The sequence below is a fragment of the Xenopus laevis genome, chromosome 6S (genome assembly GCF_017654675.1).
Source record: "Xenopus laevis strain J_2021 chromosome 6S, Xenopus_laevis_v10.1, whole genome shotgun sequence".
Classification (NCBI taxonomy): domain Eukaryota; kingdom Metazoa; phylum Chordata; class Amphibia; order Anura; family Pipidae; genus Xenopus; species Xenopus laevis.
Window position 1 is genome coordinate 136,191,903 of NC_054382.1, and position 24,454 is coordinate 136,216,356.

The 24,454-nt window shown below is 37.6% G+C and overlaps 1 protein-coding gene across 1 annotated transcript in view; it reads right to left on the reverse strand.

Annotated features, from left to right (window-relative positions):
- Window positions 1–3,101: 3,101 nt before the first annotated feature.
- Window positions 3,102–24,454, reverse strand: part of gfus.L (GDP-L-fucose synthase L homeolog) — an 88,262-nt gene continuing 66,909 nt past the window's right edge. The window contains exon 11 of the mRNA XM_041568253.1: window positions 3,102–3,469. Coding sequence (XP_041424187.1) covers window positions 3,399–3,469 — 71 coding nt within the window. The 3' untranslated portion in view covers window positions 3,102–3,398. The remainder of the gene's footprint in view (window positions 3,470–24,454) is intronic.

Genomic DNA, 24,454 nt, shown 5'->3' on the forward strand with positions numbered 1-24,454 from the left:
AATATCCATTAATTTCTTAGTTTATAGTTCCGTGTAACTGCCATTGTATCTCTCTCTCTCTGTTCTCTGCACTGCTGGTTCTGACAACTGAAACAATGTAGTAACTAGCTTGTACAACTAAGCTAAGCAAAGCATTGTGTCAGCAGTGCAGGGGTTAACTCTACACCTTTGGCTGTTGGGGGATGGTGGGAGCTGTAGTTCTGCAGGACAAATGGGGGGGCAGTTACCATATAATTATTGGGGTGAAGCTGTCAACAATAATCTCAATAACCCAACACATAAAGTGCAATAGTGTTAAATGCAGCATGGGGGGAACTATAAATGGGGGAGGGAATTTCCTGGTACTCCTGTGAATCTCTCCACTTCCTGTCTGGTAGAAGCACAGCAGTGCAGCTTTGCTTTAGGGCAAGGATTCCAGGCACACACCCAGCAGGATCACGGCAGCCCCTTTGTATTTACAGCCACTGGTTGAAGCCGGGGGAGAGGCAATACATAGTGAACTCATGAACATTTACAGCCCGTGGGACCCCAATACTGCATTTATTTTTTATCCACCCCCCCTTATCCTTATTGGAGGCAAAACAATCCTATCGGGTTTAGATGATTATTTTTAAGGTGTGAAGATTCAAATTACAGAAAGATCCCTTATCTGGAAAACTCCCGTTCCTGCGCACTCTGGATAAGAGGTCCCCTACCTGTGTAGTTCCCTAAACAATCCAGTTGTATCAATATCCCAATACATCTCTCTCTCTCTCTCTGGGTCAGAACCTCATTCTGTTCCGGTCATCATGTTCTGGACAGACGTGGGTTAATGCAGCCAAAGATTATTATTGTTATTATTATTGTTATTATTATATTGGTATTGTTATTATTATTGTTATTATTGTTATTATTATTATTGGTATTGTTATTGGTTTTGTTATTATTGTTATTATTATTGCTATTATTATTGTTATTGGCATTGTTATTGGTATTGTTATTACCGTATTATTGTTATTATTATCATTATTATTGTTATTATTAATATTGTATTATTATTATAATTATTATTTCTACTTTCTTTTTACAATGTATTTTTATTAGCGCCGATGGGTCCGTCGGGGGCACCTGCTGGGAGACGCGGCCACTGGCACCCCCGACCCACCTGACCCCGACCCAGAGCAGAGATTTTGGGGTCGCTGGATGTTCATTTAGCCGGACCCAGCAGAAGCCTTGATGGGGGATTAACCCCGTCTTTTGTGGAAAAGAAAATGTAAGCACTTGAGCAGCTACTCACTAACTACTGGTGTTCACCTCTAACTTGCACTTACCATCACTCAACTTACCAACAGGAATTCTACACTAGTTCCCCTCACTGTCTCACTTCCTCTTAGAATGTAAGCTCTTGAGAACAGGGCCCTCCCCCCATTGTCTCCTGACAATACCCAGTGTAATGTGAATATGTTTGTCTGTATATGTGACCTATTGGGTGTTGTACTTGTATTCCTGCATGAGATGATGGCGCTATATATATAAATATATATATAATGAGATGATGGCGCTATATATACAGTAAATATAAATATATAATATAATGAGAGATGATTTTGCTTTATCCCTATTGGTGTAAAACTGCACAGTGACCAGCAGGGCTCAGGCTGAGTTAATGTTATGGGATAATTAAAGGCTAAGTAAAGCTTGATGTGGGGCCCACTCTGTGATATGCAAGGGACCACTGTGCAATATCTGGCTGCTTCCCTGCAGTTGGTCCCTACCAGGTCTGCCCAATTTCCAGCCTCAGGATTGGCTGCTGTCAGGGTGGGAGGTGTTTAGGGCCAGGGTTGAGGGATTCCATGAGTGTTGCCCATATATGTGAGAAGTGTTGACCCCAGCGACCAATCAGACACCTGCTCCCTTAGCTCCTCAGCCAATGACATGTGGCTGCTTATTGGGCCAGTTATGGGTCAGGGAGTAGAATGTCTGAGTAAATAATAAGTGGCCACTAGAGGGCAGCGCTGCACATGAAGCTTGTGGTTTAGTTCCTGCACTCAGTATGGCAGCTCCCACTCACTGACCAATAGGAATCTACCAATGAACCTGTAGATCCACAGGGTGAGGTGCCCCTGCTTGTGCCAGTGGGGGATAGGATGGCAACTCCCTGCCCCCCTAATGTGACCAGCCCCACTCCCTGTATCGCCCCACCATCTCCCAGTTCTGTCTCTGTGCCCATCTGCCTGGTACTAGCCCACACACTGGCCCTGCAATGGATCTGTTTGGCTTCCATCCGGGACCAGATGTACAATGCTGCCTGCTTGCAGGAGGGGCCACAACACACACAACTTCATTCCAAAAGCACAATAAATAAGACCAACTGCAAGTCAATTGCTCTGCCTGCTTTCCATTTAAAGGGGCAGAAGCCAATAAATCTCTCCGGCTGTAATTCTGCCTCTGGGACCAGCAGTGACTCTGCATCTCCTATGGCCTGGGGCCCCTGGGTATTTGTGTGTGTTCAGCAGGAGGAGGGGCCCCTGAGTAGATGATCACTATCCCTTGTGGGCTAGTACAAACAGTGCCAGGTAGCCCAGCTGCACTTACCCTTTAACTGCACTTATCCCTTTAATAATGGCCGCTGCAGACTGCACTGGAGTTCTATGTGTCTTTATTAAAGGTTTTAGGTGGGACCTCTCACACTGTCCTGGGGGCTTCCATTGTGTTCGGGTAACGTCTCCCCCCACCCCCAACTGCCCAGTGTCACATGGGGTCATGGCCTTAAAGGGACACCACCACTAACGTTCCCACTGTCTTACCCAGTTGAGAACAATCTTTCCACGTGTGTTAAGGGGGTGGCTCCTATAAGTTGGCCCCAAGTTGCTGCCAGTAGGGGGGGGTGGGGCTGTTCCATTATTGACTGGAGTGTTTGCAGCAGTGTCGCTTTCCATGGATGTCTCTATATTCTTTCTGTTCTCCCCCTAGTGGCAGATCATGGTATTGATGAGAAATTCACAACAGGCAGGAATAGTTTCCCTTTGGAGGTGGGGCAGAGAGCGAATGGGCCTCAGGCCTGTGAATGAAAGGGGCCCCGTGGGAGGAAAAGTTGACAAAAGTACAAAGATTAGATGATATTGAGCAATAATTTTCAATTTATGCAGAAACAGACACCCTGTACCCCCCAGCTGTTGTTGTTCAACTGCAACTCTCAGAATATGACAACAGGCTGCTGGGAGTTGTAGTCGAGCATGTGCTGCCAATCGGAGTCAATACCTGATAAAAATATTGATGCTCCGCCTCCAACGAATATCCACAAGTCAGAAAATGTCTAAATGATAATGAATTGGAAGGAAAGATAATTAAAGGCCCCGATTAACCCCTTGTCTCCCGCTCATGTGCCGGTGTCTCCCAGTTTTACTCTCATGGTGACATCAAAGAGCAGGTGTGAAGTTGTCCAGGTGAGACGCAGGTGTGGGATGCTGGGAGTTTTCTCTCTGTCGCTCTATTGGAGGAAACACAAGAACCAAATGTAACCGGATCCTTTCAGTTTCCCACCAGTCTGACCAGCAAGTAGTCAAGGAAGTTGTCAGGAGAAAGAAAGAGGCTGATGTTCTTCTGCTTAGGAATAAAATTAGAAACCTTTCTCACATCTTTCCTAAGCAGAAGAACATGAGAGCAGCCAGCGAGTGCAGTGAGTGAGTGTCAGATGCTCCGAAGGGGAAATGAATTGACAAGAAAGCGCTTGATATTCAGCCTCTGTTCATGTTTCCATTGAAATAAATGACATTTGCTGATCATTTTCTTGTGCTCCATTTATATGTGACACACGCAATATGTTCATGGAATGTTACATACATGTATTTCACTAGCTGCAGCCTTAATGCCAATGCTACAGACTGATGAGAGAATGGGACACGGCCCCCTGAATACTGGCACACACGTGGGGGGCTTCTGTCTAACTGCCCCTCTTGCCCTTTTATTACACTCCCCCTGGGACTGGATATACTTGTACAGACAAGCACACAGCATAATGCACTTAAATGGTGTTGTTCAACTACAACTTCCAGAATCCACTCCATAAAAGTGATACTTTAGCAGCAGTTTTATTTTTGGCCAACACTGCTATAAACTATATAGGGAGGGAAGACTGGTTAGCAATGGTATCTTCCACTCTCCACTCATGTTGTGGTTACAGTTGCTATGCAGTGATGTCACAAAGCTGCCTGCTGCATCATCACATGACATTTCAAGGCTGAAATAACTGTCCCTACTGTGATGTCATAATGGTAAGAGCCAGTAAAAAGCCAGTAAACATCCCTGCTGCTCTCAGATGCACCGGACGAGCCTGGAAGAGAGACGTGCAACAAGATGCAGAGAGGTAAGTGGCCTGCAAATAGCATCATATATATATATATATACCCCCTGCTGTCATTTCTATAGATTTTATACGTCACTGAGGAGTTACGTGACCATATAACAGCACAAGGGTGAGACTTATAATATGTTCTTACTATATATGATGCTAGGGATGCTGGGTGTTATAGTTCAACAGCAGGAGGGCTGGGGGTTAATAGAAAGCACATCAATGAATTCATTAATGGACTGTATCAATTAGGGAGGCATTGACTCCACTATGGGATTATTTGATCTTTAATGAGAGCTGGGAAGCCTCCAATATTAAAGAGAGGATAAGGGAGTGGCTTAATTGTGCCCCAATAGTTGCAATTGGGTGGGATGTGGGATAGATGGGTGCTGCACCCGGCTCTGTATAGGTGTTGGGAATGTCGGGGTGTCCCAATTGAATCTAAACTAGAACTGCCCCAGTGGGTTTATTTAAACAGAAGGGAAAAGTCCGAGGCCCCAGTCGTTCCTATATGAGCACTGACTTGTGATTTACACACTCAATTGGAACAGTCGCTCTATTACGATTCACATGTATCTTATCAGCCATACAGCAGCTTCATCTATAGAAAAGGACCTGAGAACCCCCACTTTATGTTTTTCAGGGGACCAGAGCAAATGTGGTACAAAATCCAGGAAAATGTAAAATCAGGGAAAACCACTATGTATTACATAATATATATAAGTATATACTTACACTCAAGGGATGAGGTTTTACTGTACAGGTATGGGATCCGTTATCCAGAAACTCACTATACAGAAAACTCTGAATGATGGGAAGTCCGGCTCCAATAAACTCCATTATAATGAAATAATTAAAGTTTTGAAAACCAATTTCCTTTTTCTGTATAATAATAAAACAGTAACTTGTACTTGATCCCAACTAAGATATAATTAATCCTTATTGGAAGCAAAACCAGCCTATTGGGTTTATTTCATGTTTATATGATTTTCTAGTAGACTTAAGTCATGAAGATCCAAATTACAGAAAGACCCAATACCCCAGAAAATTCCAGGTCCTGAGCATTCTGGATAACAGGTCCATACCTATACCTTGTGCTTGATCCCAACTAAGATATAACGAATCCTTATTGGAAGCAAAACCAGCCTATTGGGTTTATTTAATGTTTACGTGATTTTCTAGTAGACTTAAGTCATGAAGATCCAAATTACAGAAAGACCCAATACCCCAGAAAATTCCAGGTCCTGAGCATTCTGGATAACAGGTCCATACCTGTACCTTGTACTTGATCCCAACTAAGATATAATGAATCCTTATTGGAAGCAAAACCAACCTATTGGGTTTATTTAATGTTTATATGATTTTCTACTAGACTAAAGGTATGAGGATCTAAATTATGGAGAGATCTGTTAGCCAGAAAAAAAAAACTAATTTCCCGAAAATTTCTGGGAAACTTGTCCAGTATATAAAATTCACTTTTCTACTTTAGATGACTTAGGGGCAGATTTATTAAGGGTCGAATTTCAAGTTTATTGGAGTTTGTAAAACTGTCCCTTAGGGGCACATTTACTAAATTCGAGTTAAGGATTTGAATAAAAAATACTTCAAATTTCAGGGTTTTTTTGGCTTCTTCGACCATCGAATTGGCTACTTAGACCTTCGACTACGACTTTGACTTTGAATCGAACGTTTCGAACTAAAAATCATTGAACTATTCCACCATTCAATAGTCGAAGTACTGTCTCTTCGACCACCTACTTCGCCACCTAAAACCTACCGAGCACCAATGTTAGTCTATGTGGAAGGTCCTCATAGGCTTTCTAGGCAATTTGGGATCGAAGGAAAATCGTTCGATCGATGGATTGAAATCCTTTGAATCGTTCAAAGGATTTAATAGTTCAATTTTTCCTACGATTGTTCGAATTACGGTAAATCCTTCAACTTCGATGTACGAAGTAGAAGAATTTTACTTCGACGCCCGAATATCGATTCGACCAATAGTAAATGTGCCCCTTCCAGTCAGTAACAGTTCCTTTAAATACACAAAGTCTAATAATACTACAGAGAAACAAAGACCAAAGCCACAGCTGAAGTTCAATAAATCACAAATAAACACTATAATGAATTAATACATTTCCATCCTTAGCTGAAAACTGTGATAACTGTGAATAGTCATAATGCAATTACCCTGACTTATATCAGTGATAATAACTAACAAAATTATTGTATTATATTACAGGCCCTAAATCCAGTCCCTAAATAAAGTCCCTAAATACATCCCCTAAATACAGTCCATAAATACAGTCCATAAATACAGTCCCTAAATAAAGCCCCTAAAAACATCCTCTAAATTCAGTAGATAAATACAGTCCCTAAATACAACCCCTAAATACATCCCATTAATACAAACCCTACAAACAGTACCTAAATAAAGCCCCTAAATGCACCCCTAAATACAGTCATTAAATAAAACCCCTAAATGCATCCTCTAAATAAAGCCCCTACAAACATCCCCTAAATACAGTCACAAAATAAAGTCCCTAAATAAATCCCCTAAATACAGGCCCTAAATAAAGCGCCTAAATTCATCCCCTAAATAAAGTCCTAAAAACATCCCCTTAATAAAGTCCCTAAATAAAGCCCCTAAATACAGTCCCTAAATAAAGCCCCTAAGTACAGTCCCTAAATAAAGCGCCTAAATGCATCCGCTAAATAAAGTTCTAAAAACATCCCCTAAATAAAGTCCCTAAATAAAGCCCCTAAATACATCCCCGAAATAAAGCCCCTAAATACTGTCCCTAAATAAACCCCCTAAATGCATCCCCTAAATAAAGTCCTAAAAACATCCCCTAAATAAAGTCCCTAAATAAAGCCCCTAAATACATCCCCTAAATAAAACCCCTAAATAGAGCGCCAAAATGCATCCCCTAAATAAAGCCCCTAAATACATCCCCGAAATAAAGCCCCTAAATACAGTCCCTAAATAAACCATCTAAATGCATCCCCTAAATAAAGTCCTAAAAACATCCCCTAAATAAAGCCCCTAAATACATCCCCTAAATAAAGCGCCAAAATACATCCCCTAAATAAAGCCCCTAAATACAGTCCCTTAATAAAGCCCCTAAATGCATCCCCTAAATAAAGTCCTTTATAAACATCCCCTAAATAAAGCCCCTAAATACATCCCCTAAATACATCCCCTAAATAAAGCCCCTAAATACAGTCCCTAAATAAAGCCCCTAAATACATCCCCGAAATAGAGCCCCTAAATACAGTCCCTAAATAAAGCGCCTAAATGCATCCCCTAAATAAAATCCTAAAAACATCCCCTTAATAAAGTCCCTAAATAAAGCCCCTAAATACAGTCCCTAAATAAAGCCCCTAAGTACAGTCCCTAAATAAAGCGCCTAAATGCATCCGCTAAATAAAGTTCTAAAAACATCCCCTAAATAAAGTCCCTAAATAAAGCCCCTAAATACACCCCCGAAATAAAGCCCCTAAAAACAGTCTCTAAATAAACCCCCTAAATGCATCCCCTAAATAAAGTCCTAAAAACATCCCCTAAATAAAGTCCCTAAATAAAGCCCCTAAATACATCCCCGAAATAAAGCCCCTAAATACTGTCCCTAAATAAACCCCCTAAATGCATCCCCTAAATAAAGTCCTAAAAACATCCCCTAAATAAAGTCCCTAAATAAAGCCCCTAAATACATCCCCTAAATAACACCCCTAAATACAGCGCCAAAATGCATCCCCTAAATAAAGCCCCTAAAAAAAGTCCCTAAATAAAGCCCCTAAATACATCCCCGAAATAAAGCCCCTAAATACAGTCAATAAATAAACCATCTAAATGCATCCCCTAAATAAAGTCCTAAAAACATCCCCTAAATAAAGTCCCTAAATAAAGCCCCTAAATATATCCTCTAAATAAAGTCCCTAAATACAGTCCCTAAATACACCCCCTAAATAAAATCCTAAAAACATCCGTTAAATACAGTACCTAAATAAAGTCCTAAAAACATCCCCTAAATAAAGTCACGAATTAAAGCCCCTAAATACATTCCCGAAATAAAGCCCCTAAATACAGTCCCTAAATAAACCAACTAAATGCATCCCCTAAATATAGTCCTAAAAAACATCCCCTAAATAAAGTCCCTTAATAAAGCCCCTAAATATATCCTCTAAATAAAGTCCCTAAATACAGTCCCTAAATACACCGTCTAAATGCATCCCCTAAATAAAATCCTAAAAACATCCCTTAAATACAGTCCCTAAATAAAGCGCCTAAATGCATCCCCTAAATAGAGAGCCTAAATGCATCCCCTAAATAAAGTCCTAAAAACATCCCCTAAATAAAGTCCCTAAATAAACTCCCTAAATGCATCCCCTAAATAAAGTCCTAAAAACATCCCCTAAATAAAGTCCCTAAATAAAGCGCCTAAATGCATCCCCTAAAGTCCTAAAAACATCCCCTAAATAAAGTCCCTAAATAAAGCCCCTAAATACATCTCCTAAATAAAGCGCCTAAATGCATCCCCTAAATAGAGCCCCTAAATTAAGTCCCTAAATAAAGCGCCTAAATGCATCCCCTAAATAAAGTCCTAAAACATCCCCTAAATAAAGTTCCTTAATAAAGCCCCTAAATACATCCCCAAAATAAAGCCCCTAAATACAGTCCCTAAATAAACCCTCTAAATGCATTTCCTAAATAAAGTCCTAAAAACATCCCCTAAATAAAGTCCCTAAATTAAGCCCCTAAATACAGTCCCTAAATACACCCCCTAAATGCATCCCCTAAATAAAGTCCTAAAAACATCCCCTAAATGTAATCCCTACATAAAGCCCCTAAATACATCCCCGAAATAAAGCCCCTAAATACAGTCCCTAAATACACCCCCTAAATGCATCCCCAAAATAAATTCCTAAAACATCCCCTAAATACATCCCCTAAATAAAGCCCCTAAATACAGTCCCTAAATAAACCGCCTCAATGCATCCTTTAAATAAAGTCCTAAAAACATCCCCTAAATAAAGTCCCTAAATAAAGCCCCTAAATACATCCTCTAAATAAAGCCCCTAAATACAGTCCCTAAATACACCCCCTAAATGCATCCCCTAAATCAAGTCCTAAAAACATCCCTTAAATAGAGTCCCTAAATAAAGCCCTTAAATACATCCCCGAAATAAAGCCCCTAAAAACAGTCCCTAAATAAACCCCCTAAATGCATCCCCTAAATAAAGTCCTAAAAACATTACTTAAATAAAGTCCCTTAATAAAGCCCCTAAATACATCCCCTAAATACAGTCCCTAAATAAAGCGCCTAAATGAATCCCCTAAATAAAGCCCCTAAATACAGCCCCTAAATAAAGCGCCTAAATGCATCCCCTAAATAAAGTCCCTTGATAAAGCCCCTAAATACATCCCTTAAATAAAGCCCCTTAATACAGTCCCTAAATAAACCTTCTAAATGCATCCCCTAAATAACGTCATAAAAACATCTCCTAAATAAAGTCCCTAAATAAAGCCCTTAAATACATCCCCTAAATAAAGCCCCTAAATACCGTCCCTAAATAAAGCCCCTAAATGCATCCCCTAAATAAAGCCCATAATACAGTCCCTAAATAAACCCCCTAAATGCATCCCCTAAATAAGGTCCTAAAAACATCCCCTAAATAAAATCTCTAAATAAAGCCCCTAAATACATCCCCGAAATAAAGCCCCTAAATACAGTCCCTAAATAAACCCCCTAAATGCATCCCCTAAATAAAGTCCTAAAAACATCCCCTAAATAAAGTCCCTAAATAAAGCCCCCAAATACATCCCCTAAATAAAGCGCCTAAATGCATCCCCTAAATAAAGTTCTAAAAACATCTCCTAAATAAAGTCCCTAAATAAAGCCCCTAAATACATCCCCTAAATAAAGCGCCTAAATGCATCCCCTAAATAGAGCCCCTAAATATAGTCCCTAAATAAAGCGCCTAAATGCATCCCCTAAATAAAGTCCTAAAAACATCCCCTAAATAAAGTCCCTAAATAAAGCCCCTAAATGCATCCCCTAAATAAAGCCCCTAAATAAAGCACCTAAATGCATCCCCTAAATAAAGTCCTAAAACCATCTCCTAAATAAAGTCCCTAAATAAAGCCCCTAAATACATCCCCTAAATAGAGCCCCTAAATACAGTCCCTAAATAAAGCGCCTAAATGCATCCCCTAAATAAAGCCCCTAAATACAGTCCCTAAATAAACCCTCTAAATGCATTTCCTAAATAAAGTCCTAGAAACATCCCCTAAATAAAGTCCCTAAATAAAGCCCCTAAATACATCCTCTAAAAAAAGCCCCTAAATACAGTCCCTAAATATACCCCCTAAATGCATCCCCTAAATAAAGTCCTAAAAACATCCCCTAAATAAAATCCCTAAATAAAACCCCTAAATTCATCCACTAAATAAATCCCCTAAATACAGTCCCTAAATAAAGCGCCTAAATGCATCCCCTAAATAAAGTCCTAAAAACATCCCCTAAATAAACCCCCTAAATGCATCCCTTAAATAAAGTCCTAAAAACATCCCCTAAATAAAGTCCCTAAATAAAGCCCCTAAATACATCCTCTAAATAAAGCCCCTAAATACAGTCCCTAAATACACCCCCTAAATGCATCCCCCTAAATAAAGCGCCTAAATGCATCCCCTTAATAAAGTCCTAAAAACATCCACTAAAGTCCCTAAATAAAGCCCCTAAATACATCCCCTAAATAAAGCCCCTAAATACAGTCCCTAAATAAACCCCCTAAATAATGTCCTTAAAAACATCCCCTAAATAAAGTCCCTAAATAAAGCCCCTAAATATGTCCCCTAAATGCATCCCCTAAATAAAGTCCTAAAAACATCACATAAATAAAGTCCCTTAATAAAGCCCCTAAATACATCCCCGAAATAAAGCGCCTAAATACAGTCCCTAAATAAAGCGCCTAAATGCATCCCCTAAATAAAGCCCCTAAATACAGTCCCTAAATAAAGCCCCTAAATGCATCCCCTAAATAAAGTCCTAAAAGCATCCCCTAAATAAACCCCCTAAATGCATCCCTTAAATAAAGTCCTAAAAACATCCCCTAAATAAAGTCCCTAAATAAAAACCCTAAATACATCCCCTAAATACATCCTCAAAATAAAGCCCCTAAATACAGTCCCTAAATAAACCCCCTAAATGCATCCCCTAAATAAAATCCTAAAAACATCCCCTAAATAAAGTCCCTAAATAAAGCCCCTAAATACATCCTATAAATAAAGCCCCTAAATACAGTCCAAAAATACACCCCCTAAATGCATCCCCTAAAAAAAAAAACTAAAAAAAGTCCTAAAAACATCCCCTAAATAAAATCCCTAAATAAAACCGCTAAATACATCCACTAAATAAAGCCCCTAAATACAGTCCCTAAATAAAGCGCCTAAATGCATCCCCTAAATAAAGTCCTAAAAACATCCCCTAAATAAACCCCCTAAATACATGCCTTAAATAAAGTCCTAAAAACATCCCCTAAATAAAATCCCTAAATAAAACCCCTAAATACATCCACTAAATAAAGCCCCTAAATAAAGCCCCTAAATACAGTCCCTAAATATACCCCCTAAATGCATCCCCCTAAATAAAGCGCCTAAATGCATCCCCTAAATAAAGTCCTGAAAACATCCCCTAAATAAAGTCCCTAAATAAAGTCCCTAAATACATCCCCGAAATAAAGCCCCTAAATACAGTCCCTAAATAAACCCCCTAAATGCATCCCCTAAATAAAGTCCTAAAAACATCCCCTAAATAAAGTCCCTAAATAAAGCCCCTAAATATGTCCTTTAAATAAAGCCCGTAAATACAGTCCCTAAATATACCCCCTAAATGCATCCCCTAAATAAAGTCCTAAAAACATCCCCTAAATAAAATCCCTAAATAAAACCCCTAAATACATTCTCTAAATAAAGTCCTAAAAACATCCCCTAAATAAAGTCCCTAAATAAAGACCCTAAATACATCCTCTAAATAAAGCCCCTAAATACAGTCCCTAAATACACCCCCTAAATGCATCCCCTAAATAAAGTCCTAAAAAAAGAATCCCCTAAATAAAGTCCTAAAAACATCCCCTAAATAAAATCCCTAAATAAAAATCATAAATACATCCACTAAATAAAGCCCCTAAATACAGTCCCTAAATAAAGCGCCTAAATGCATCCCCTAAATAAAGTCCTAAAAACATCCCCTAAATAAACCCCCTAAATAAAACCCCTAAATACATTCTCTAAATAAAGCCCCTAAATACAGTCCCTAAATAAACCCCCTAAATGCATCCCTTAAATAAAGTCCTAAAAACATCACCTAAATAAAGTCCCTTAATAAAGCCCCTAAATACATCCCCGAAATAAAGCGCCTAAATACAGTCCCTAAATAAAGCGCCTAAATGCATCCCCTAAATAAAGCCCCTAAATACAGTCCCTAAATAAAGCCGCTAAATACATCCCCTAAATAAAGCCCCTAAATACAGTCCCTAAATATACCCCCTAAATAAAGTCCTAAAAACACCCCCTAAATAAAATCCCTAAATAAACCCCTAAATACATCCACTAAATAAAGCTCCTAAATACAGTCCCTAAATAAAGCCCCTAAATGCATCCCCTAAATAAAGTCCTAAAAGCATCCCCTAAATAAACCCCCTAAATGCATCCCTTAAAAAAGTCCTAAAAACATCCCCTAAATAAAGTCCCTAAATAAAGACCCTAAATACATCCTCTAAATAAAGCCCCTAAATACAGTCCCTAAATACACCCCCTAAATGCATCCCCTAAATAAAGTCCTAAAAAAAAATCCCCTAAATAAAGTCCTAAAAACATCCCCTAAATAAAATCCCTAAATAAAACCCATAAATACATCCACTAAATAAAGCCCCTAAATACAGTCCCTAAATAAAGCGCCTAAATGCATCCCCTAAATAAAGTCCTAAAAACATCCCCTAAATAAACCCCCTAAATGCATGCCTTAAATAAAGTCCTAAAAACATCCCCTAAATAAAGTCCCTTAATAAAGCCCCTAAATACATCCCCTAAATAAAGCCCCTAAATACATCCCCTAAATAAAGCCCCTAAATACAGTCCCTAAATATACCCCCCAAAAATGCATCCCCTAAATAAAGTCCTAAAAACATCCCCTAAATAAAATCCCTAAATAAAACCCCTAAATACATCCACTAAATAAAGCCCCTAAATACAGTCCCTAAATAAAGCGCCTAAATGCATCCCCTAAATAAAGTCCTAAAAACATCCCCTAAATAAACCCCCTAAATGCATGCCTTAAATAAAGTCCTAAAAACATCCCCTAAATAAAGTCCCTTAATAAAGCCCCTAAATACATCCCCTAAATAAAGCCCCTAAATACATCCCTAAATACAGCCCCTAAATACAGTCCCTAAATATACCCCCTACATGCATCCCCTAAATAAAGTCCTAAAAACATCCCCTAAATAAAATCCCTAAATAAAACCCCTAAATACATCCACTAAATAAAGCTTCTAAATACAGTCCCTAAATAAAACCCCTAAATACATCCACTAAATAAAGCGCCTAAATGCATCCCCTAAATAAAGTCCTAAAAACATCCCCTAAATAAACCCCCTAAATGCATCCCTTAAATAAAGTCCTAAAAACATCCCCTAAATAAAGTCCCTAAATAAAGCCCCTAAATACATCCTCTAAATAAAGCCCCTAAATACAGTTTAAAAATACACCCCCTAAATACATCCCCTAAATAAACTCCTAAAAAAAACCCTAAAAAAAGTCCTAAAAACATCCCCTAAATAAAATCCCTAAATTAAACCCATAAATACATCCACTAAATAAAGCCCCTAAATACAGTCCCTAAATAAAGCGCCTAAATGCATCCCTTAAATAAAGTCCAAAAACATCCCCTAAATAAAATCCCTAAATAAAACCCCTAAATACATCCACTAAATAAAGCCCCTAAATGCATCCCCTAAATAAAGCACGTAAATACAGTCCCTAAATATACCCCCTAAATGCATCCCCTAAATAAAGTCCTAAAAACATCCCCTAAATAAAGTCCCTAAATAAAGCCCCTAAATACATCCCCTAAATAAAGCCCCTAAATACAGTCCCTAAATAAACCACCTAAATAATGTCCTTAAAAACATCCACTAAATAAAGTCCCTAAATAAAGCCCCGGAATATGTCCCCTAAATAAAGCCCCTAAATACAGTCCCTAAATATACCCCCTAAATGCATCCCCTAAATAAAGTCCTAAAAACATCCCCTAAATAAAATCCCTAAATAAAACCCCTAAATACATCCTCTAAATAAAGCCCCTAAATACAGTCCCTTAATAAAGCCACTAAATACATCCCCGAAATAAAGCCCCTAAATACATCCCCTAAATAAAGCCCCTAAATACATCCCCTAAATACATCCCCTAAATACAGCCCCTAAATACAGTCCCTAAATATACCCCCTACATGCATCCCCTAAATAAAGTCCTAAAAACATCCCCTAAATAAAATCCCTAAATAAAACCCCTAAATACATCCACTAAATAAAGCTTCTAAATACAGTCCCTAAATAAAACCCCTAAATACATCCACTAAATAAAGCGCCTAAATGCATCCCCTAAATAAAGTCCTAAAAACATCCCCTAAATAAACCCCCTAAATGCATCCCTTAAATAAAGTCCTAAAAACATCCCCTAAATAAAGTCCCTAAATAAAGCCCCTAAATACATCCTCTAAATAAAGCCCCTAAATACAGTTTAAAAATACACCCCCTAAATACATCCCCTAAATAAACTCCTAAAAAAAACCCTAAAAAAAGTCCTAAAAACATCCCCTAAATAAAATCCCTAAATTAAACCCATAAATACATCCACTAAATAAAGCCCCTAAATACAGTCCCTAAATAAAGCGCCTAAATGCATCCCTTAAATAAAGTCCAAAAACATCCCCTAAATAAAATCCCTAAATAAAACCCCTAAATACATCCACTAAATAAAGCCCCTAAATGCATCCCCTAAATAAAGCACGTAAATACAGTCCCTAAATATACCCCCTAAATGCATCCCCTAAATAAAGTCCTAAAAACATCCCCTAAATAAAGTCCCTAAATAAAGCCCCTAAATACATCCCCTAAATAAAGCCCCTAAATACAGTCCCTAAATAAACCACCTAAATAATGTCCTTAAAAACATCCACTAAATAAAGTCCCTAAATAAAGCCCCGGAATATGTCCCCTAAATAAAGCCCCTAAATACAGTCCCTAAATATACCCCCTAAATGCATCCCCTAAATAAAGTCCTAAAAACATCCCCTAAATAAAATCCCTAAATAAAACCCCTAAATACATCCTCTAAATAAAGCCCCTAAATACAGTCCCTTAATAAAGCCACTAAATACATCCCCGAAATAAAGCGCCTAAATACAGTCCCTAAATAAAGCGCCTAAATGCATCCCCTAAATAAAGCCCCTAAATACAGTCCCTAAATAAAGCCCCTGAATACATCCCCTAAATAAAGCCCCTAAATACAGTCCCTAAATATACCCCCTAAATGCATCCCCTAAATAAAGTCCTAAAAAAAGAATCCCCTAAATAAAGTCCTAAAAACATCCCCTAAATAAAATCCCTAAATAAAACCCATAAATACATCCACTAAATAAAGCCCCTAAATACAGTCCCTAAATAAAGTGCCTAAATGCATCCCCTAAATAAAGTCCTAAAAACATCCCCTAAATAAACCCCCTAAATGCATGCCTTAAATAAAGTCCTAAAAACATCCCCTAAATAAAGTCCCTTAATAAAGCCCCTAAATACATCCCCTAAATAAAGCCCCTAAATACATCCCCTAAATACAGCCCCTAAATACAGTCCCTAAATATACCCCCTACATGCATCCCCTAAATAAAGTCCTAAAAACATCCCCTAAATAAAATCCCTAAATAAAACCCCTAAATACATCCACTAAATAAAGCTTCTAAATACAGTCCCTAAATAAAACCCCTAAACACATCCACTAAATAAAGCGCCTAAATGCATCCCCTAAATAAAGTCCTAAAAACATCCCCTAAATAAACCCCCTAAATGCATCCCTTAAATAAAGTCCTAAAAACATCCCCTAAATAAAGTCCCTAAATAAAGCCCCTAAATACAGTCCCTAAATATACCCCCCAAAAATGCATCCCCTAAATAAAGTCCTAAAAACATCCCCTAAATAAAATCCCTAAATAAAACCCCTAAATACATCCACTAAATAAAGCCCCTAAATACAGTCCCTAAATAAAGCGCCTAAATGCATCCCCTAAATCAAGTCCTAAAAACATCCCCTAAATAAACCCCCTAAATGCATGCCTTAAATAAAGTCCTAAAAACATCCCCTAAATAAAGTCCCTTAATAAAGCCCCTAAATACATCCCCTAAATAAAGCCCCTAAATACATCCCCTAAATAAAGCCCCTAAATACAGCCCCTAAATACAGTCCCTAAATATACCCCCTAAATGCATCCCCTAAATAAAGTCCTAAAAACATCCCCTAAATAAAATCCCTAAATAAAACCCCTAAATACATCCACTAAATAAAGCCCCTAAATACAGTCCCTAAATAAAGCGCCTAAATGCATCCCCTAAATAAAGTCCTAAAAACATCCCCTAAATAAACCCCCTAAATGCATGCCTTAAATAAAGTCCTAAAAACATCCCCTAAATAAAGTCCCTTAATAAAGCCCCTAAATACATCCCCTAAATAAAGCCCCTAAATACATCCCCTAAATAAAGCCCCTAAATACAGCCCCTAAATACAGTCCCTAAATATACCCCCTGAATGCATCCCCTAAATAAAGTCCTAAAAACATCCCCTAAATAAAATCCCTAAATAAAACCCCTAAATACATCCACTAAATAAAGCTCCTAAATACAGTCCCTAAATAAAACCCCTAAATACATCCACTAAATAAAGCGCCTAAATGCATCCCCTAAATAAAGTCCTAAAAACATCCCCTAAATAAACCCCCTAAATGCATCCCTTAAATAAAGTCCTAAAAACATCCCCTAAATAAAGTCCCTAAATAAAGCCCCTAAATACATCCTCTAAATAAAGCCCCTAAATACAGTCTAAAAATACACCCCCTAAATGCATCCCCTAAATAAACTCCTAAAAAAAACCCCTAAAAAAAGTCCTAAAAACATCCCCTAAATAAAATCCCTAAATTAAACCCATAAATACATCCACTAAATAAAGCCCCTAAATACAGTCCCTAAATAAAGTGCCTAAATGCATCCCCTAAATAAAGTCCTAAAAACATCCCCTAAATAAAATCCCTAAATAAAACCCCTAAATACATCCACTAAATAAAGCCCCTAAATGCATCCCCTAAATAAAGCACGTAAATACAGTCCCTAAATATACCCCCTAAATGCATCCCCTAAATAAAGTCCTAAAAACATCCCCTAAATAAAGTCCCTAAATAAAGCCCCTAAATACATCCCCTAAATAAAGCCCCTAAATACAGTCCCTAAATAAACCCCCTAAATAATGTCCTTAAAAACATCCACTAAATAAAGTCCCTAAATAAAGCCCCGAAATATGTCCCCTAAATAAAGCCCCTAAATACAGTCCCTAAATATAACCCCTAAATGCATCCCCTAAATAAAGTCCTAAAAACATCCCCTAAATAAAATCCCTAAATAAAACCCCTAAATACGTCCTCTAAATAAAGCCCCTAAATACAGTCCCTTAATAAAGCCACTAAATACATCCCCGAAATAAAGCGCCTAAATACAGTCCCTAAATAAAGCGCCTAAATGCATCCCCTAAATAAAGCCCCTAAATACAGTCCCTAAATAAAGCCCCTGAATACATCCCCTAAATAAAGCCCCTAAATACAGTCCCTAAATATACCCCCTAAATGCATCCCCTAAATAAAGTCCTAAAAACATCCCCTAAATAAAGCCCCTAAATGCATCCCCTAAATAAAGTCCTAAAAGCATCCCCTAAATAAACCCCCTAAATGCATCCCTTAAATAAAGTCCTAAAAACATCCCCTAAATAAAGTCCCTAAATAAAGACCCTAAATACATCCCCTAAATACATCCTCTAAATAAAGCCCCTAAATACAGTCCCTAAATAAACCCCCTAAATGCATCCCTTAAATAAAATCATAAAACATCCCCTAAATAAAGTCCCTAAATAAAGCCCCTAAATACATCCTCTAAATAAAGCCCCTCAATACAGTCCCTAAATAAAGCGCCTAAATGCATCCCCTAAATAAAGACCTAAAAACATCCCTAAATAAACCCCCTAAATACATGCCTTAAATAAAGTCCTAAAAACATCCCCTAAATAAAGTCCCTAAATAAAGCCCCTAAATATGTCCCCTAAATAAAGCCCTTAAATACAGTCCCTAAATATACCCCCTAAATGCATCCCCTAAATAAAGTCCTAAAAACATCCCCTAAATAAAATCCCTTAATAAAACCCCTAAATACATCCACTAAATAAAGCTCCGAAATACAGTCCCTAAATAAAGCGCCTAAATGCATCCCCTAAATAAAGTCCTAAAAACATCCCCTAAATAAACCTCCTAAATGCATCCCTTAAATACAGTCCTAAAAACATCCCCTAAATAAAGTCCCTAAATAAAGCCCCTAAATACATCCTCTAAATAAAGCCCCTAAATACAGTCCCTAAATACACCCCCTAAATGAATCCCCAAAATAAAGTCCTAAAAAAATCCCCTAAATAAAGTCCTAAAAACATCCCCTAAATAAAATCCCTAAATAAAAACCCTAAATACATCCACTAAATAAAGCCCCTAAATACAGTCCCTAAATAAAGCGCCTAAATGCATCCCCTAAATAAAGTCCTAAAAACATCCCCTAAATAAACCCCCTAAATGCATGCCTTAAATAAAGTCCTAAAAACATCCCCTAAATAAAGTCCCTTAATAAAGCCCCTAAATACATCCCCTAAATAAAGCCCCTAATTACATCCCCTAAATAAAGCCCCTAAATACAGTCCCTAAATATACCCCCTAAATGCATCCCCTAAATAAATTCCTAAAAACATCCCCTAAATAAAATCCCTAAATAAAACCCCTAAATACATCCACTAAATAAAGCTCCTAAATATAGTCCCTAAATGAAGCGCCTAAATGCATCCCCTAAATAAAGTCCTAAAACATCCCCTAAATAAACCCCCTAAATGCATCCCTTAAATAAAGTCCTAAAAACATCCCCTAAATAAAGTCCCTAAATAAAGCCCCTAAATACATCCTCTAAATAAAGCCCCTAAATACAGTCCAAAAATACACCCCCTAAATGCATCCCCTAAATAAAGCCCCTAAATACAGTCCCTAAATATACCCCCTAAATGCATCCCCCTAAATAAAGCGCCTAAATGCATCCCCTAAATAAAGTCCTAAAAACATCCCCTAAATAAACCCCCTAAATGCATGCCTTAAATAAAGTCCTAAAAACATCCCCTAAATAAAGTCCCTTAATAAAGCCCCAAAATACATCCCCTAAATAAAGCCCCTAAATACATCCCCTAAATAAAGCCCCTAAATACATCCCCTAAATAAAGCCCCTAAATACAGTCCCTAAATATACCCCCTAAATGCATCCCCTAAATAAAGTCCTAAAAACATCCCCTAAATAAAATCCCTAAATAAAACCCCTAAATACATCCACTAAATAAAGCCCCTAAATACAGTCCCTAAATAAAGCACCTAAATGCATCCCCTAAATAAAGTCCTAAAAACATCCCCTAAATAAACCTCCTAAATGCATCCCTTAAATAAACCTCCTAAATGCATCCCTTAAATACAGTCCTAAAAACATCCCCTAAATAAAGTCCCTAAATAAAGCCCCTAAATACATCCTCTAAATAAAGCCCCTAAATACAGTCCCTAAATACACCCCCTAAATGCATCCCCAAAATAAAGTCCTAAAAAAATCCCCTAAATAAAGTCCTAAAAACATCCCCTAAATAAAATCCCTAAATAAAACCCTTAAATACATCCACTAAATAAAGCCCCTAAATACAGTCCCTAAATAAACCCCCTAAATGCATCCCCTAAATAAAGTCCTAAAAACATCCCCTAAATACATCCCCTAAATAAAGCCCCTAAATACATTCCCTAAATAAAGTCCCTAAATACAGTCCCTAAATAAAGCCCCTAAAAACATCCCCTAAATTCAGTCCCCTCTTTTTTAAAATAAAAAGGAAATAAATAACAAGGAAATAAATAGGAAATGAATAACAAGGAAATAAATAGGAAACTAATAGAGGAAATAAATAGAAAGGGTTACTTTTTATTTCTGTTTCATGACTAAATAAAGCCCCTAAATACATCCTCTAAATAAAGCCCCTCAATACAGTCCCTAAATAAAGCGCCTAAATGCATCCCCTAAATAAAGACCTAAAAACATCCCCTAAATAAACCCCCTAAATACATGCCTTAAATAAAGTCCTAAAAACATCCCCTAAATAAAGTCCCTAAATAAAGCCCCTAAATATGTCCCCGAAATAAAGCCCTTAAATACAGTCCCTAAATATACCCCCTAAATGCATCCCCTAAATAAAGTCCTATAAACATCCCCTAAATAAAATCCCTTAATAAAACCCCTAAATACATCCACTAAATAAAGCTCCGAAATACAGTCCCTAAATAAAGCGCCTAAATGCATCCCCTAAATAAAGTCCTAAAAACATCCCCTAAATAAACCTCCTAAATGCATCCCTTAAATACAGTCCTAAAAACATCCCCTAAATAAAGTCCCTAAATAAAGCCCCTAAATACATCCTCTAAATAAAGCCCCTAAATACAGTCCCTAAATACACCCCCTAAATGCATCCCCAAAATAAAGTCCTAAAAAAATCCCCTAAATAAAGTCCTAAAAACATCCCCTAAATAAAATCCCTAAATAAAACCCCTAAATACATCCACTAAATAAAGCCCCTAAATACAGTCCCTAAATAAAGCGCCTAAATGCATCCCCTAAATAAAGTCCTAAAAACATCCCCTAAATAAACCCCCTAAATGCATGCCTTAAATAAAGTCCTAAAAACATCCCCTAAATAAAGTCCCTTAATAAAGCCCCTAAATACATCCCCTAAATAAAGCCCCTAAATACATCCCCTAAATAAAGCCCCTAAATACATCCCCTAAATAAAGCCCTTAAATACAGTCCCTAAATATACCCCCTAAATGCATCCCCTAAATAAATTCCTAAAAACATCCCCTAAATAAAATCCCTAAATAAAACCCCTAAATACATCCACTAAATAAAGCTCCTAAATATAGTCCCTAAATGAAGCGCCTAAATGCATCCCCTAAATAAAGTCCTAAAAACATCCCCTAAATAAAGTCCCTAAATAAAGCCCCTAAATACATCCTCTAAATAAAGCCCCTAAATACAGTCCAAAAATACACCCCCTAAATGCATCCCCTAAATAAAGCCCCTAAATACAGTCCCTAAATATACCCCCTAAATGCATCCCCCTAAATAAAGCGCCTAAATGCATCCCCTAAATAAAGTCCTAAAAACATCCCCTAAATAAAGTCCCTAAATAAAGCCCCTAAATACAGTCCCTAAATAAAGCGCCTAAATGCATCCCCTAAATAAAGTCCTAAAAACATCCCCTAAATAAACCCCCTAAATGCATGCCTTAAATAAAGTCCTAAAAACATCCCCTAAATAAAGTCCCTTAATAAAGCCCCTAAATACATCCCCTAAATAAAGCCCCTAAATACATCCCCTAAATAAAGCCCCTAAATACAGCCCCTAAATACAGTCCCTAAATATACCCCCTAAATGCATCCCCTAAATAAAGTCCTAAAAACATCCCCTAAATAAAATCCCTAAATAAAACCCCTAAATACATCCACTAAATAAAGCTCCTAAATACAGTCCCTAAATAAAACCCCTAAATACATCCACTAAATAAAGCGCCTAAATGCATCCCCTAAATAAAGTCCTAAAAACATCCCCTAAATAAACCCCCTAAATGCATCCCTTAAATAAAGTCCTAAAAACATCCCCTAAATAAAGTCCCTAAATAAAGCCCCTAAATACATCCTCTAAATAAAGCCCCTAAATACAGTCCAAAAATACACCCCCTAAATGCATCCCCTAAATAAACTCCTAAAAAAAACCCTAAAAAAAGTCCTAAAAACATCCCCTAAATAAAATCCCTAAATAAAACCCCTAAATACATCCACTAAATAAAGCCCCTAAATACAGTCCCTAAATAAAGCGCCTAAATGCATCCCCTAAATAAAGTCCTAAAAACATCCCCTAAATAAAATCCCTAAATAAAACCCCTAAATACATCCACTAAATAAAGCCACTAAATAAAGCCCCTAAATAAAGCACGTAAATACAGTCCCTAAATATACCCCCTAAATGCATCCCCTAAATAAAGTCCTAAAAACATCCCCTAAATAAAGTCCCTAAATAAAGCCCCTAAATACATCCCCTAAATAAAGCCCCTAAATACAGTCCCTAAATAAACCCCCTAAATAATGTCCTTAAAAACATCCACTAAAGAAAGTCCCTAAATAAAGCCCCGAAATATGTCCCCTAAATAAAGCCCCTAAATACAGTCCCTAAATATACCCCCTAAATGCATTCCCTAAATAAAGTCCTAAAAACATCCCCTAAATAAAATCCCTAAATAAAACCCCTAAATACATCCTCTAAATAAAGCCCCTAAATACAGTCCCTTAATAAAGCCACTAAATACATCCCCGAAATAAAGCGCCTAAATACAGTCCCTAAATAAAGCGCCTAAATGCATCCCCTAAATAAAGCCCCTAAATACAGTCCCTAAATAAAGCCCCTGAATACATCCCCTAAATAAAGCCCCTAAATACAGTCCCTAAATATACCCCCTAAATGCATCCCCTAAATAAATTCCTAAAAACATCCCCTAAATAAAATCCCTAAATAAAACCCCTAAATACATCCACTAAATAAAGCACCTAAATATAGTCCCTAAATGAAGCGCCTAAATGCATCCCCTAAATAAAGTCCTAAAAACATCCCCTAAATAAACCCCCTAAATGCATCCCTTAAATAAAGTCCTAAAAACATCCCCTAAATAAAGTCCCTAAATAAAGCCCCTAAATACATCCTCTAAATAAAGCCCCTAAATACAGTCCAAAAATACACCCCCTAAATGCATCCCCTAAATAAAGCCCCTAAATACAGTCCCTAAATATACCCCCTAAATGCATCCCCCTAAATAAAGCGCCTAAATGCATCCCCTAAATAAAGTCCTAAAAACATCCCCTAAATAAAGTCCCTAAATAAAGCCCCTAAATACAGTCCCTAAATAAAGCGCCTAAATGCATCCCCTAAATAAAGTCCTAAAAACATCCCCTAAATAAACCCCCTAAATGCATGCCTTAAATAAAGTCCTAAAAACATCCCCTAAATAAAGTCCCTTAATAAAGCCCCTAAATACATCCCCTAAATAAAGCCCCTAAATACATCCCCTAAATAAAGCCTCTAAATACATCCCCTAAATAAAGCCCCTAAATACAGTCCCTAAATATACCCCCTAAATGCATCCCCTAAATAAAGTCCTAAAAACATCCCCTAAATATACCCCCTAAATGCATCCCCTAAATAAAGTCCTAAAAACATCCCCTAAATAAAATCCCTTAATAAAACCCCTAAATACATCCACTAAATAAAGCTCCGAAATACAGTCCCTAAATAAAGCGCCTAAATGCATCCCCTAAATAAAGTCCTAAAAACATCCCCTAAATAAACCTCCTAAATGCATCCCTTAAATACAGTCCTAAAAACATCCCCTAAATAAAGTCCCTAAATAAAGCCCCTAAATACATCCTCTAAATAAAGCCCCTAAATACAGTCCCTAAATACACCCCTTAAATGCATCCCCAAATAAAGTCCTAAAAAAAAACCCTAAATAAAGTCCTAAAAACATCCCCTAAATAAAATCCCTAAATAAAACCCTAAATACATCCACTAAATAAAGCCCCTAAATACAGTCCCTAAATAAAGCGCCTAAATGCATCCCCTAAATAAAGTCCTAAAAACATCCCCTAAATAAACCCCCT